Here is a 17,026-nt window from a genome sequence, read left to right on the forward strand (position 1 = left end):
GTGACTGCAGCCATGAAATTAAGATGCTTGCTCCTTAGAAGAAAAGTTATGACCAACCTAGATAGCATATTCAAAAGCAGAGACATTACTTTGCCAACAAAGGTCCGTCTAGTCAAGGCTATGGTTTTTCCTGTGGTCATGTATGGATGTGAGAGTTGGACTGTGAAGAAGGCTGAGCGCCGAAGAATTGATGCTTTTGAACTGTGGTGTTGGAGAAGACTCTTGAGAGTCCCTTGGACTGCAAGGAGATCCAACCAGTCCATTCTAAAGGAGATCAGCCCTGGGATTTCTTTGGAAGGAATGATGCTAAAGCTGAAACTCCAATACTTTAGCCACCTCATGTAAAGAGTTGACTCACTGGAAAAGACTCTGATGCTGGGAGGGATTGGGGGCAGGAGGAGAAGGGGATGACAGAGGACGAGATGTCTGGATGGCATCACTGACTCAATGGACGTGAGTCTGAGTGAACTCCGGGAGTTGGTGATGGACAGGGAGGCCTGGCGTGCTGTGATTCATGGGGTTGCAAAGAGTCAGACACAACTGAGCGACTGAACTGAACTGAACTGAGCCAAATGTGGCGACTTTAATGTAAATCGAATTAAATGAACAATTCAGCACCTCAGTTGCACTAGCCTTGTTTCAAGTACCTAATAGCCACATGTGGCTAGTGGCTGCCATATTGGACAGGACGGGTAGGGACTTTTCCATTACTGCAGACAGTTCTATTGGGCAATACTGAGACGAAACCCTGGTGGAATGTGACCTTCACCACACAGAGATAGGCCAAGCAGCCTGTAAGCTGAATAAGCTGTACATTTTGCATCACCCAGCTGTATGTTACTGTGTTTATTACCTTTTTTATAAGTAGTCAATAAAGCCATACTTGGGCTAGGGTGTTTAAGGGGAATGGTATGGTTGTGCTATGATAATGGTAACAGTAACAATGGAGTTGCTCACTACACAGAAATTCTTCCTGCATTACTAAGTTTAAGGGATGTCCTATTTTTATTAAGTGGAATGATTTCCCTTATGACTTCTAAGGCACAATCTTAAGTAAAATCAAACCTAAAAATCATAGTCTTACTAAGTCTATGTGTGTATGTGTGTGTGTGTGTGTGTGTTTTGGAAGGGAGTATTCAGATGCAAATATTCTGCAATAGAAACATTTGTTAAACCTAGTAGTGGTTTTTATATTATTTTTCTGTACATCCTTGAAAGCTTGAAATATTTTTTTAAAAGGAGGTGTTCATTTTAAATGTTGGACAAGAATAGTTAATGTTATTAAGGTTGTTCATGACGTGAATGAATACAGGTTAAGAACTGTGTGCGTGGTACTATATATAGCACAATGGTCAGAACAGCCTAAGGGTCAGTATAGCACAACAGTTGAGTGTACTCTGGAGCTAGACTACTTGGGTGTTAATTATGCTACTTATTGGGCTTCCCTGGTGGCTCAGACAGTAAAGAATCCACCTGCCAATGCAGGAGACCTGGGTTGATCCCTAGTTTGGGAAGGTCTCCTGAAGAAGGGAATGGCTATCCACTCCAGTATTCTTGCCCGAAGAATCCCATAGACAGAGGAGCCTGGTGGGCTAATCTGTGGGGTAACAAACAGTCGGACATGACTGAGCGACTAACACTTTCACTTTCATGGCACTTATTAGCAGTGAGACATTGAGCAAGTTACTGAACTTCTCTGTGCCTCAGTTTCTTCATCTGTAATATAAAAAAGATAACAGTAGTACCTGGCTCATAAGGATGCTGTAAGGATTAACTAAATAAATGTGGATAGCCTGGCGCACAGTAAACGCTCAGTGTTAATAGCTATTACGATAAGGCTGAGAATGATACAATTTTGGCTTCTTAAAAAAGGATATCCTCCCTCCATCTTTTATTTTTTTTAAGAAATAAAGGACTTGAACAGTCCATCAAAAATGTTAACAACTGAGAAATCTAATTGATAACAGACTTAATTTTCTTCCTTTAAACATTAATTTTTATTGGAGTAGAATTGCTTTACAATGTTGTGTTAGTTTCTACTGTACAGCAAAATGAATCAGATATACATATTCATCCTCTCCCTTTTGGACTTCCTTCCCATTCAGGTCCCCCACAGGGCATTACATAGAGTTCCCTGTAATTTTCTTCTTTTTTACTTATTTTCTAGACATTCTATGTCAAGTGATTCTTTTTGGACTTAAAACAATAGAAATCAAGACACAAAATCTTGGCTTTGAAACCTTCCCTCAAAGCGCCCTGCAGTCAGGTAACCAGTGATTTTCCAAGTGTGATCTTTGGACGAGTAGCATCAGCAGTACCAGAGAACTTGCTAGAAATGTAAATTCTCAAGCTCCAGCCCAGATGTATTCATTCTGGAGTAGAGCCCAGCAATTCATATGTTAGCTTTATATTCAATTCTGAAGCTTGCTAAAAGTTTGAGAATGACTGTGCTAAGGCAAAACATGTGGCTCTATACTTGACCTCTCTCATGTTCATAGTGGTAAGTACTGCCAATCACTCTTCCTCAAATACTCTGCAGCTCTTGTGTACAATGTCTACCCTTGGACATACTTTCTTTGTGAGCCTCTCGAGAACTACTGCTTCTCCGGATCCTCAGTGACTGCCCAGTGATAGAAAATGCAAATGCTTCCTGGAGCCAGGCAGGTAATTTGTCTCAAGAGGGCCTGGTGCATGACCTTAAAGAGTGAAATGCTGGCCACTGCCCAAACACGTCTACATTTTTTGCAAAGTTAAACTGCCTCTGGCCGAACAAAAACACATCTAAGCCAAGTTTGGCTCCTGGCCACCATTTGCACTCTCATGTCTTGGCGAATTCTCTCTCAAATCACTAAGCAGCTATGATACAGTGGAAAGACTGAGTGTGGAACAAGGAAGAAAACCTTGATTTGAAGCCCAGCTCTGCTAATTGCTAGCTGGGTGGTAATAACGAAAATAATGTTAACTTCTCAGCTTTAAATCTTCTCATCTGTATAATAAAGACAACCCTACTTACCTCATAGGACTGTTTTAAAAATTAAGATAATATACTTAAAACACCTGCCCCTATAATAAGTCCTCAGTAAATTTTTCATAGCACTTGCAGTTTTTTTTTTATTTTTGAAATATAATTGATTTGCAATATTGTGCCAATTTGCTGTACAGCAAAGTAAATCAGTTATCCTATTTTGATTATATTCTTTATTCTGCTTGTATTTATGAACAATTTAGTTTAGCCTGCTTATTCTCAATGGACGAGTTTGAGCAAACTCTGGGAGATGGTGAAGGGCAGGGAAGCCTGGTGTACTGCAGTTCATGGGGTTACAAAGAATCGGACATGATTTAGCAGCTGAACAACAATTCATTCTATTGGGGAAGCCCATGGCTCAGCAGTAAAGAATTCACCTGCCAGCGCAGGAGATACGGTTTGATCCTGGGGCCTGGAAGATCCTCTGGAGAAGCAAATAGCAACCCACTCCAGTATTCTTGCTTGGGAAGTCCCATGGACAGAGGAGCCTGGTGGGCTATAGTCCATGGGGTAACAAAGAGTTAGACACGACTTAGCAATTAAACAATAACATTCATTCTATTAGACTTTGAGTTCCTTTGGGATGTTTCTTTGGGACAGGGATTAACTTCTGCAATCTTCTCCTTTTAAGTTCCTATAATACCTACTTCAGTAATTAAGTCCCTCTCACATCCACCCCAAACTTCAACGAAAGCTTGTCAATGTCCAGGGTAGGTATCTGAAGTGACATATTCAATTCTCAGTAGAGATGTACCTTTCATAGACGAAAACATGAGGCCCACTTCTAATAAGCCCCAAAGTTATGCTTCCCTTCTTTTTTCCACATAAAAAAGAACAAACAATGATGATTGTTCCATTGTCAAGTGGAGGCCTCTTGCTCCTTACATTGACCAGGTTTGTTAAAAGCAATACAGGAAGTTTAGAAGTGCCATACTAGAAATTATGAAAAGAAAAAAAAAGAGGGTTTCAAAAAAAAAGAGGTTGACAATTCAGATATAAGTGATGCTGGTAGAAGAGGTGGGTATTAGAACAGCTAACATTAGATCCCAGCTCATTTTTCCCATCTGGAATACTGAGGCAAGAATAAGAACTATTATGCATCCTATAATGCAGGTTATTATGCAATTAAGATCATGGCATTAGGGGAAGTGGAAGGACACACGTGTATTGCCTGCACATAAGCAGGTTAGGGGCTTTCTGCACTCCTATGATTTTATGTTTTGTCCTAACAATCTTCTTCTTACTTTATAGGTATCCATGCCTAAGTGCCTGTAAAGAATTCACATATTGGATTTGGCCTGGTTAATATAATTTAATACACAACATATAATAATTTTAATATATTATTTATGTTAGCTTTCTTTGCATAAATGATGAACTTTTGCGTCTATGCTGCTGCTGCTGCTAAGTCACTTCAGTCGTGGCCAACTCTGTGCGACCCCATAGACGGCAGCCCACCAGGCTCCCCCGTCCCTGGGATTCTCCAGGTAAGAACACTGAACTGCGTTGCCATTTCCTTCTCCAATGCATGAAAGTGAAAAGTGAAAGTGAAGTCGCTCAGTCGTGTCCGACTCTTAGCAATCCCATGGACTGCAGCCCACCAGGCTCCTCCGTCCATGGGATTTTCCAGGCAAGAGTACTGGAGTGGGGTGCCATTGCCTTCTCCATTGCATCTATAGACTCATTAAATAAATGACTTTCAGGTTAAATGATCTCATTTTAGAATTGCTTGAAAATTTACCTTCTCTCCCTCCCATTAACTATGCTTTAATCCAGGGTATTTCTATTCTTTTCTTTCAAAATTATAACCCTTAAACACAGGACAACTATGATAACAAATGGGTTTAGATATCAAATTTAGTTTTGGAAGTTTGTTTCTAACTAATCTAGGTTCCATATGGATAAAGAAACACTGGACCAGTCCAATGGATTATGATTGATAAGCCAGTTTTCAGTAGGGAAGAAGTAGTTATTTTGTGAAGGCACAATTTAGAATGAAATATTCAGATGCAATTTTTAAAAATTTCGTTTCACATCAACAAGGAAAATGCGACTTGGTGATGCTGACATGAAAGTACAGGACAATGTTAGAACTGCACACTGGCATTATCTTTCTTGTTCACCTAGGCTTTCATCATGTTGTTGCTGTTTAGTTGCTAAGTCATGTCCGACTCCTTGTGACGCCATGAACTGCAGCAGGCCAGGCTTCCCTGGCCTCCACTATCTCCTGAAGTTTGCTCAAACTCACGTCCATTGAGTCAGTGATGATATCCAACCATCTCATCCTCTGTTGTCCCCTTTTCCTCTTGCCCTCAATCTTTCCTGGCATCAGGGTCTTTTCTAATGAGCTGGCTCTTTGCATCAGGTGGCCAAAGTATTGGAGCTTCAGCATTGGTCATAAGAAAAATATAATTTCACCACAGGTGTAACTTCTCTGTCACAGGAGAAAATAATTTCCATTTAAAAGGCATATCTAATTTCTCACCTTAGAACTAAAATTCAGTTCCAAGAACTTTTGTGTAGTGTACCACCAAACTACTGTTAAAATAGAAATAAACAGTTTCCTGCATGAATCAATTCTTTAAGAAAAACTTTATTGAAGATTATTCCCTTTAAGTTAAGTAACATTATCTCTCTTATACAGAGATACCATTATTTTTGCACAGGCCAGGTAGAATTGAGCAAGAAAATAATTAACATTTAAAGGATTTCTAAAAAGCATTTCTTTAGAAGAAAATTGTAGATAATAATTAGTGAAAGTCAGTACTAATACCTTTTAGGAATGTCTAGTTTATAGACAATTCATTTCAAAGCATCAAATTTTATTTATTCAGAAAAACCTAATGTGGTAAATATAGCCTTGGCAGCTACAGAAAACTCGAATGGGGTCATGGACTGTACTGATCTATCTGTTTTGTGCCAAATGTTTCAGAAGTTTTGAGGTGGTGCACTTATCTAAGGTTTCAGAAAGCAAGAGTTTCCAGAATGATAAGGGAAAGGGGCTGACTGTACAATATTCAAAAAAATACTAGCTTTCAATTAATATATGAATGTGTTTTCCATGAGGAGACAGTTTCCTAGCACATAGTAAACATCCTTACAGCCCCTTGAGTCACTAAGAGGAGATCCTGAGGCCTAACAAAAGGTCTGGGCTTAAAAGTTTCTTTTTTCTCTTATAAGAAGTGGTATAAAAAGCACTCTCTGGATCTGAGAGATCCTGGTGATTTGACTTTGGACAAGTAACTTAATTCCTTCTAGTCTGTTTCTGTAAATGGAGTCAACAATATCTGGCAGAGGAGTTACAGGAGTGTGGGTGGGATGATCTGTGTGATCATGTTATGTAAATTATAAAGCCATAAGTGACTAAAAGGTAGTTACTATTTTGTACAAGACTGGCCTAACCTTTCCTGCCTATGTCCCTTGTCTGTAAAATGGGTACAGACCAAGGTCTGAGAGCTCCTGAACTTGAGCAAGTCACTTCCTTTTCGGAAGTGTTTCCTAGCAAGGTTATTATAACATTATGAAGATCAAATGTTATCGTGTATGTAAATGCTATGACAAACATATACCAAGAACGTAATAAATGATAGCTGTTATTACTTTCTGAGGGTAAGGAGCAAACAAAACTACTTAAAAGACTTTGGATATGTACTTAAATTCTGTACACATACTAAGGTATTTTTATTTGCACTGTAAACTGCAAAGACGTACATGGAACGAGGAAACAAATGGCGTCTGTGCTTCCCAATGAGGGGGGGAGGGAATGCAGAAAAGGGGACTCAAGAGCCTCAGCGGCTTGTAATAGAGGCGGGAATGAGAAGGAGTGTGACAGAAAAAAAATTAAGTAACACTCCGAGAATCAATTCACTATTCTCCCCCTTTTTCTCTTATGACCTCCAGCCTTGATTAGACCATTTCACTCAACTTCCCAGCCCGCCATGTCGCTGGACATTTATTTACTGTACCTTCTTCACTGAGAGCCTTTCATTCCCCTCCCCTTCTAGGAGCCGTGAACTTCAGACCCTCTGCTTCCGACACCCATTCCCTTTAACTCTGTTTTTAACCAGGCTTCCCTGCATCCTTCCCTCCGCCTAAGGGGGAAGTGAGCTTGATGGCACCGCACGGCATCCTAGGAAATGTGGTCTCTCATACTCATTTTGCTTGGGCCTTAGAATGGGGACGACGACAAAAGAGATTGAGCTAGAACTACAACTTCCGGAAGGCAACGTGAGTGAGTCTCTTCCGGTCTGCCCCCGTTCCTATTGCTTTCCTCTTCCTCCTCTCTGCGGGCACCGAACCGCTTTGCCTCACGGTACTTGTAGTTCTTTGTGGACCAAAGCTCCTAGTACTTGATGGTCAGGCGAGAGGCTGAAAGACTCTAATTCCCAGAGGGCAGAGCGAAAGCTGCGCCTGCGCAGTCTCAGAGAGGGCGTGTATGTCTGTGTGTCTGAGGGAGAGAGAGCGAGAGTGAGTGAGTGTGAGTGCGGGGTAGGGTGGTGGCCGTTACGTTCGGGGCAACGGCTACGGCAGTGGAGAAGTAAGAAGAGAAACAACGTCCGGCGCTTCCGCCTTCGCTTAGGAGGAGGAGGAGCTGGTAGGGAAAGGAAAGTGATTCGCCCTGGGCCTGGACGAGACCGAGTCGGGCCGGCGGGGGTCTGGGCTATGAGCCTTTGAGGGTCGCTTGGGACGCGGAGCGAGACTCGAGAGCCGAGAGCTATGTCTCAGCCGCCGCCGCCGCCTCCGCTGCCGCCGCCGCCGCCTCCCCCAGAGGCTCCGCAGACTCCGCCGTCTCTGGCAGCGGCGGCGGCGGCGACTCCGGGGGGGCTTTCGAAGCGGAGAGACCGGAGAATCCTCTCTGGGAGCTGCCCGGATCCGAAGTGCCAGGCGCGTCTGTTCTTCCCGGCCTCCGGTTCCGTCAGCATCGAGTGTACCGAGTGCGGACAGCGGCACGAGCAGCAACAGCTGCTGGGGGTGGAGGAGGTGACCGACCCGGACGTAGTGCTTCACAACCTGCTGCGGAACGCGCTGCTCGGGGTGACGGGGGCACCCAAGAAGAACACAGAACTGGTAAAGGTGATGGGCCTTTCAAACTACCACTGCAAACTGCTGTCGCCCATATTAGCTCGCTACGGAATGGACAAACAGACCGGCCGGGCTAAGCTGCTCCGGGACATGAACCAGGGCGAGCTGTTCGATTGCGCTTTGCTGGGTGACCGCGCCTTCCTCATCGAACCGGAGCATGTCAACACGGTGGGCTATGGCAAGGACCGCTCCGGAAGCCTCCTGTATTTGCATGACACCCTCGAGGACATCAAGCGGGCCAATAAAAGTCAGGAATGCCTCATTCCCGTGCATGTGGACGGGGATGGGCACTGCCTGGTGCATGCTGTGTCCCGGGCCCTAGTGGGCCGAGAGCTCTTCTGGCATGCCTTGAGAGAGAATCTTAAACAGCACTTCCAGCAGCACCTGGCCCGGTATCAAGCGCTGTTCCATGACTTCATTGATGCTGCTGAGTGGGAGGACATTATCAACGAGTGTGACCCTCTGTTTGTACCGCCTGAGGGGGTTCCCTTGGGCCTGCGGAACATCCACATATTTGGCCTCGCCAATGTGCTTCATCGCCCTATTATTTTGTTAGATTCGCTCAGTGGCATGAGAAGCTCTGGTGATTATTCAGCCACCTTTCTGCCAGGGCTCATCCCTGCAGAGAAGTGCACCGGCAGAGATGGTCATTTGAACAAACCAATCTGTATCGCTTGGAGTAGCTCTGGTAGAAACCATTATATCCCCTTGGTAGGCATAAAAGGGGCTGCTTTGCCCAAACTGCCTATGAATTTGCTTCCTAAAGCATGGGGTGTGCCTCAGGACCTCATTAAGAAGTACATCAAACTTGAGGAGGATGGTGGTTGCGTTATTGGAGGAGACAGAAGTTTGCAGGATAAATACTTACTTCGGCTTGTTGCTGCTATGGAAGAAGTCTTTATGGACAAGCATGGTATCCATCCTAGTTTGGTGGCTGATGTCCATCAGTATTTCTACAGGAGGACCGGGGTGATAGGAGTTCAGCCTGAAGAAGTCACAGCAGCTGCTAAAAAAGCAGTAATGGATAATCGCCTTCACAAATGTTTGCTCTGTGGTGCCCTTTCTGAACTTCATGTTCCTCCAGAGTGGTTGGCTCCGGGAGGGAAACTGTATAACTTGGCAAAAAGTACTCATGGACAGCTGAGGCCTGACAAAAATTATAGCTTTCCCTTGAACAATTTGGTTTGCTCATATGATTCAGTGAGAGATGTCCTGGTACCAGACTACGGCTTGAGTAACCTGACAGCTTGTAATTGGTGCCATGGCACATCTGTGCGAAGAGTTAGAGGAGATGGATCTATTGTGTATTTGGATGGGGACAGAACTAATTCCAGGTCCACTGGTGGCAAATGTGGTTGTGGATTCAAACATTTTTGGGATGGGAAAGAGTATGACAATCTACCAGAAGCTTTTCCTATTACTTTGGAATGGGGTGGAAGAGTGGTCAGAGAAACAGTGTATTGGTTCCAGTATGAAAGCGATGCATCTTTGAATAGCAATGTGTATGATGTTGCGATGAAACTTGTTACCAAGCACTTTCCAGGTGAATTTGGGAGTGAAATCTTAGTTCAGAAAGTTGTCCACACTATATTGCATCAGACTGCCAAAAAGAATCCTGATGATTATACTCCTGTAAATATAGATGGTGCTCATGCCCAAAGATTTGGAGATGTACAAGGACAAGAGTCGGAGTCCCCGCTCCCAACTAAAATTATTCTTACTGGACAGAAAGCGAAAACTTTGCACAAGGAGGAGTTAAACATGAGTAAAACTGAAAGAACTATTCAACAGAATATTACGGAACAGGCTTCTGTAATGCAGAAACGGAAAACAGAGAAGTTAAAACAAGAACAGAAGGGGCAGCCCAGGACTGTTTCTCCCAGTACTGTTCGTGATGGCCCATCCTCTGCACCTGCCACCCCTACCAAGGCTCCCTATTCGCCAACCACTTCTAAGGAGAAAAAGATCCGAATCACAACTAATGATGGACGGCAGTCCATGGTTACACTTAAGCCTTCAACAACCTTTTTTGAACTTCAGGAAAGCATAGCCAGAGAATTCAACATTCCGCCATATTTACAGTGTATTCGATATGGCTTTCCTCCTAAAGAGTTAATGCCACCCCAGGCAGGAATGGAAAAGGAGCCAGTTCCTTTACAGCATGGTGACAGAATCACAATCGAGATTCTGAAAAGTAAAGCCGAAGGGGGTCAGTCTGCTGCTGCCCACTCGGCCCACACTGTGAAACCAGAAGACAGTGCTGTCACCGGCAGACTGTCATCTAAGGAGCTTCAGGAGCAAGCTGACAAAGAAATGTACTCCTTGTGTCTTTTAGCAACGTTAATGGGTAAGATTGGCTTAACTCAGATGGTGTTTCGTAACTGTGAGTGTAATATACTTTTTCTCATGTCTTTGTAGAAAAAAATCTGGTCAACGTAAAAACTCATTATATATTTTAGAAGAAAATTCTTTTCTTTCGTTTTTTGACAGTGGATAGATGGTAGTATGATTCTCTATTGAGTAAATCCTGGGAAAACATAACTAAGAAAGTGAAAGTAGTCCCTTACTGTCACCAGATTATTTAAGTGTAATGTATTGCTTGTCATTTTTTAAAAATCATAGTGTGATTTTTACATTTACAGCCTTTTTCATTTTTTACCCCTTTGGCTCTTTTGAGCATGTACACCTTGTCCCTTGTCATTTATTTTTAAATTTCATTTTCTTGTATGTCATGTGATTTCAGGACTTCCTGTTTGATGAATTGCAGATTCTGGGTTACATGCTCACTGCACTCCCACCTAATAATCTCTCATCCATTTCCTGTTCTCCCTTTCCCAGTCCATCAGCTTTTTCTTATTTGTACATCGGGATTTGTGTTTTAAATAATTTGCTCAGTGACTCTTTGCCATCAGTTATAATGAACTATTACATTATAACTCGTGGAAAACATAATAAACAGAGGTAGATGTTAATGGGATTCCTTAAGAAGCATTTCTTTTTAATAATTCAACACAAAGGAAAATATATTGTCACCCAAATAGGTGATTTAAAGCTTTAAATGATTTGGGAAATGATCCAATGGTGTACTTTTTACATTATTTTTCTTGGCTAATCTTTGTTTTTAAATTACTGTTAGTATGCTTTATTGAGGCTTAAAGTAGAAGTAAAACTGAAATATATTACATATTAGAGGAGCCTTATTTTTGCTGAGATGAGATCTTTCAAGTAAAAAAGTGATCTGGGTGTTTTTTGTCTTTTCTAAGAGAACTAAGTATCAGTGAATTGGGCCTTGACCTTCCAAAATGAAGATAATTTATTTCTGGCTTAAGTTTGGGGGCCTAGTTAATAGGGGATCTATTAATAGGGGATCTCTCTACGCAAATTTATAACAATATTGCTGACTTTATTTTGTCAGACGTAATTATTGAATTGGGGGATATGTCAAGAAATGTACTTACTAGGGGCACTTTACGTTTTTCTGTCTTTTAAGAGTTTTTAGTTTATTGGAGACCGTGTGGAGTAAAGGAAAGTAAAGGAAAGAGAGTAAAGATTGTGATTTCTGGAGTCAGAAAGTCCTACAATTTGAATTCTGGCTTCAGTACTTGTTAACTTAGTGGTTTTAGGCAAGCTGCTTAACTGCTCAGGTCTTCAGTTGCCTCCTGTACACAGGATTACCTCTTGTAGTTGATACTTAGGTAACAGTTGTGTACTCCCAGAACTCTGTAAATTAAATAATACCAGCACAGAATGGGTAAACTTAGATGTATGCATGTTTTAAAAAAACCGTAATCTCCAGGTCAGAGACTGGTCAGGAAAAGAGGTCTTTCTCAGTAGAAGAGGATGTGGCTCATGTCCAGCCTTGGATGCTCAGCACCTTGTATAGTGCCCGGCAGGTAGTAGGCAGTTTGGAAGGTTTTTTGATTGAATTAAATAGATGACATTAACATAGCTAAAGAAAGGCTGTGTCAGCAGAAATGGAATGGATGGTCAGCATTGAACATTGAAAAACAGTTGAAAAGCAGAATTTGGCACTGTTTATACAGTGCTGTACAAAGGAGAAAGATGTGTCAACTGGGGCTCATGAAAATTCTGGTAACTGAAAGGTAATCTCTGTTGAGGGGCAGGACTATTTGATCAGTCCTTACCCTGGCCTGGCTGAAAAATCTGTATTCCTTTACCGATTCCATAGTCATCAAGCTTCTAGTCTAATCACTCATTTAGCTTCCTGATGTAAGTATTGATGTGGAGGTGACAGTGAGGTGAGGCTTGTATTCATTTGGAGGTTATGTTCTCCATGGAGATTAAAAATGCAGTGGCACCGGTGAGATTATGATCAGTAGTCTAAAATTCTGGTCAGCATAATAATATATTACTATTTCATAATGAAAATTAGTAAAATATAATTCTTGTTTACGATTAGTCACTTTTTGAGTTTGAATTGAGGTTTCTGGACCTTAATGTCTGAGTACTGGACTGTGGACCGCAAGGAATTGACCAAGATGATGTCTTCTTGTTAATGATCTCTTCTCTTTCCACCTTTGGCATTTATGTTGCTGACCTTAAAAACCCACACATTTCATAAACTCTCCCACTTCTACTCCTGACATAGAATTTAAGCAGAGTGCTTTGCTAATTTTATGGTGGTGTCACTTGACTTTCTGCTTTAAAGTACGAAAACAGTGCCTGGCCCATATATTAGTCCCTCTGTAAGCGTTAGTTTTCTACCTCTAATTCTCTCATAACTGTATTTGAATTATGTAGAAGATACTCTCTTTATTTGGTCATGCTGTGGGACTTGTGGAATCTTAGTTCCCCAACCAGGGATTGAACTTATGCCCTCTACAGTGGAAGCACGGAGTCCTAACCACATTACTGCCAGGGAATTCCTGGGAAGATTTTCTTAAAAGTGCTAGTTTGTAAAAAATCTCAATATGGGGATAGCTAAGTAAGTACGCACAACCTTATGTGAATGAGTGCCGGGAACTCTTGATGTTTAGATTGGAGAGAGCTGGAAAATGGGAAATGACAGGGTTTACTAAGAAAATTGTAAATTTCAAAGTGCAGAAATTGTGAATTACCATGTGTTAGTTTAGCAAATAGCTCATCAAGTTTTCTGCTGTTCGAATAGCTGGCTCCTTCTCATTTAGGTAAGGCTTTGATACCACTTTCTTAAAAGAGGTTTCCTCCTGACCACCTTACCCAAGGGTAAGGGTTTCAGAGACCTTTGCTAAGCCACTCCAAGTAGGTTCCCTCTGTTATGGCACCCTGTTCATTTCCCTCATAGCACCTGTTACAAGTTTTCCTGATTTTATATGTTGGTTTACTTACTACCCTATCACCTAGTACTGGCCCTCCACTTTCTAGGTGCTAAGTACATGCTTGTTGAATGAATGAATGCAGATCCTTTCAGCAAAATGTCTGCTATGAGCGAGACTGTGCTGTAGATACAAAGATAAATCAGACATGATCCTTGCCTTCCATAAATTTACTTGTAGGGTCTCAACTGAGGACTTCCCATACTTTTGTAGCTTTCATTTATAATTTTTATATATAAAGAAAAAGGAAGCTGGAGACCTGTTGATGAAAGCCATAAAGATATAAATGTGTGTATGTATGTATAATGATTGTGTATCCTTATTAAATAGGCTGACTTCTTGATAGCCAGAGACATGTGGTTTTTCTATTGTTTTTTTAAGTAGGATATTTATTAAATAGAATTTATATTTCTTGTTTGTATCAAGACAGTGAGTGCATCAATCTTTTGCTCAGTTCATGGAACTTGTCACTTTGAATCTAATGATGTTAGTTAAAAATGAAATAACAGTGTTCTTACCTGTAATATTTCACAGATTTTAATCTTCTTTATCCAGACCACTTGGACGTTATTAAACAATTTTTACACTGTTCTCTTCATTATTTATACAATATGTGAGTAACTCTAACTCTGGCTTTGCAAAGGCCAGCTTTTTGTGGTAGATATGACAGACAGTACATCATCCACTGTAAAGACTAGGCTAATTTCTTTTTTCTTAGTATTATATTCCACAAAACTTTTCATTAATTTTCTTTTTCAAGAGATAAAGAGATTTGTGAAAAACAGTTGGTCAGTTTTATACATATGTTGTCAGAGTTGCTTTGATGGAATTAAGCTACTTGTTATATTTACTCCACTTTACTGCGAAGGTTAGCATCCTTTCAGGAGTTGAGAAACTACTTTCTATCTTCCTGAAAGAATGGCATGAGTTTTTAATATACAAGTTTAAATTACACAGCTTTTTTTTTTTACACAGTTTTTCATAATTTCATAGTACTTCTTGATGTTGTAGTTGCCTTGGGTATTTTCAGAATTGCACCTGGTATTTAGACACTTATTTTTAAGATGACTTGGAGTCTGAATATCATTATTGCTTCTTGAATTTTTTCTTCAAATATTGGGTGAAGGACACTTTCAAATCTAGATAGTACTTAATGCATCTATTATGCTTAACATACTATCAGATAACTTTTCTAATTGATTTATAAACATCATATTTCTAATGGGGGAACAGTTATAAAATTGAATAAAAGGAATGTATATAGATGTATCTTAAGGTAAATATGTATATTATAAATGGTGATTTTTATAATATACTTTGAAGATTAAGTTAAACATGATTCTGTTTCTTTTTTTCTTCATATTTTTTCAATTATAATATTACTTTTAAAAATTCAAAGAACTCAAGTATGTAGGGAGTAGAATACAGTAGTTCTCTTAAACACTTGTACTCCCCAGAGACTCAGACTCTGTATGTTTGTGTACACACTTCCACACAGTTAGGTTTGTGTGCATGTATGTGTGTGATAAATATAGCTTTTAATGCTGATGATTACACTGAGAAGACGATAAGGGATTGAGTACAAGGAGAGAAATAAGCATACCTTTCTTAGAAATGATTTTGACAGTTAGTAAAGTAGATGGTGGCTCAGGTGGTAAAGCATCTGCTTACAATGCGAGAGACCCAGGTTTGATCCCTGGGTCAGAAAGATCCCCTGGAGAAGGAAATGGTAACCCCCTCCAGTATTCTTGCCTGGAAAATCCCATGGATGGAGGAACCTGGTGGGCTACAGTCCATGGGGCTGCAAAGAGTGGGACAGGACTGAGCAACTTCACTTCCACTTTTCTTTCAAGGTAGATACAATTTTAGATGGCAGAATCTGGAGGAAGGGTAGAGAGATGGCAACAACTTTTTCAGCTAATGAACACCTTTAGAATTTTTTCTAGTAGAAACAGCCCCATGTTCCTAGTTTAAATGTATATTTTGGTCAGTTTACTTTATGGTAATAGGTATTTGAGTTCAGAATTAACTTAGATATTTGGGGAGGGGGGACTCTAAATAGTATTTCAAAATTGATTTTGTTTTTCTTTTTATAATAACTATATTTCACATATATGTTAGATTTTAAAATCTTACTTGCTTTATAAATTGCCAAGTAGAAACTTCAAATTGCCTTTTTAAATATCTAAAGTTAGAAAATTGGAATGATGACCTTTTAAACTCACTTTTAGCCTCATTATTTTGTTGTTAGTGATTAACTGATTTTTTTCTAAAATCTAGAAAAAATCATTTAAAAATAATTTAACATATTTTTAAAATTTTATTTCTTTTTTTAAAGAGGAAGAAAATTAGACAACCAAAGGGAAAATCATCCATACTATCACTGCCATATATAATAACTGTTGTCAGGTAGGAGAATTAAAGATTATTAGGAAAGATTTGAGGAAGACAGCGTATGAACAGAGGTTTTCTATGGTTGTGTTATAGACTTTTTTGTACAGTTATGCACAGTATGTTCAATGTAAGTATTTTACTGTTGTACTATGAAGAAGCAGCTGAATTAAAATAAAATAAGTGGAGGCTATCAGAAGAATGTGAATTAACATTTGGTAGATGCTTTACCAGACTAGTCCTCTTCTCTAAGAATTTGCATTCCAGTGAAATAGTAGAAAGTAATTCTACCTGCCCCCCGCTTTTTTTTTAAAATTACTCTTTTAGCAGTTTTCAAATACAGTATTATTAACTATGGTCACCATGATATACGTTACATTACTGTGATTTATTTATTTTTTAACTCCAAATTTGTACCTAAAAGTCTTTAGCTTTGTTTTTGCTATGATTTTATTAAATTCATGAAGAGGTATACAGATAGTACCATTAGTTAACATTTTATCCATATAGCATTATAGAACAGTTGTCATTATAGTGCTTAAGCTAAGTTTTTTCATGGACTCCTCTCAGGCATTATTAATACTATTTATTCATTACATGAATTCTAAGTGCTCCTGTCTCTGCAGCATTGTGCCAGGCCCTGAAAGTAGAAAGTCGAATGGGCCACTGACCTTTTCCTGACTCTGAAAAGCTTCTGATATAGAAAGGGAAACAGAAAAGTTAACTGAGTCAACCTGCCTTGTGATCAAGGGCTGTGGTGTTCATAACATAGGAGCAGCAAGAAAGGAACTTCCCTACCCACCACTGAAGAATCCTACAGGAAGTGACACCTAAGTTGAGTTTTAAAGAATGCATAGCTATTATTGGCCTTTGGGGAAATACAGCAGTTTAGTGGTTTGCTTTGTAGAAATCAAGATTTAATGAGAGATGTGAGGGAGAGTGAGGACAAGGAATCTTAGGCTGACTTATATGCCATGAAAAGGAACTAGACCTTTTGCCTTATTATATGGGGGAACCATTAAAGGTTTCTGAAGGCTGTGTGGAGGAGGGACTTGGGGAGAAGATTAGAGTGGAAACCAAGGATGAGGCAGTGGCAGCCCTTCAGGCAGGAGACAGGCCTAAACCAGGGTAGTTCTAGAAGGGATGCGAACTGTCTGTGACTGATGGGAGACTTATGCTGTGTCACAGTTCCTGCTTTCTGATCTCTGATCCC

The 17,026-nt window shown here is 40.3% G+C and overlaps 1 protein-coding gene across 1 annotated transcript in view; it reads left to right on the top strand.

Moving 5' to 3' along the window:
- Nucleotides 1-7,463: 7,463 nt before the first annotated feature.
- VCPIP1 (valosin containing protein interacting protein 1) overlaps nucleotides 7,464-17,026 on the top strand; it is a 28,429-nt gene continuing 18,866 nt past the window's right edge. The window contains exon 1 of the mRNA XM_014477354.2: nucleotides 7,464-10,454. Coding sequence (XP_014332840.2) covers nucleotides 7,742-10,454 — 2,713 coding nt within the window. The 5' untranslated portion in view covers nucleotides 7,464-7,741. The remainder of the gene's footprint in view (nucleotides 10,455-17,026) is intronic.

Source organism: Bos mutus, chromosome 14, assembly GCF_027580195.1.
Source record: "Bos mutus isolate GX-2022 chromosome 14, NWIPB_WYAK_1.1, whole genome shotgun sequence".
NCBI lineage: Eukaryota > Metazoa > Chordata > Mammalia > Artiodactyla > Bovidae > Bos > Bos mutus.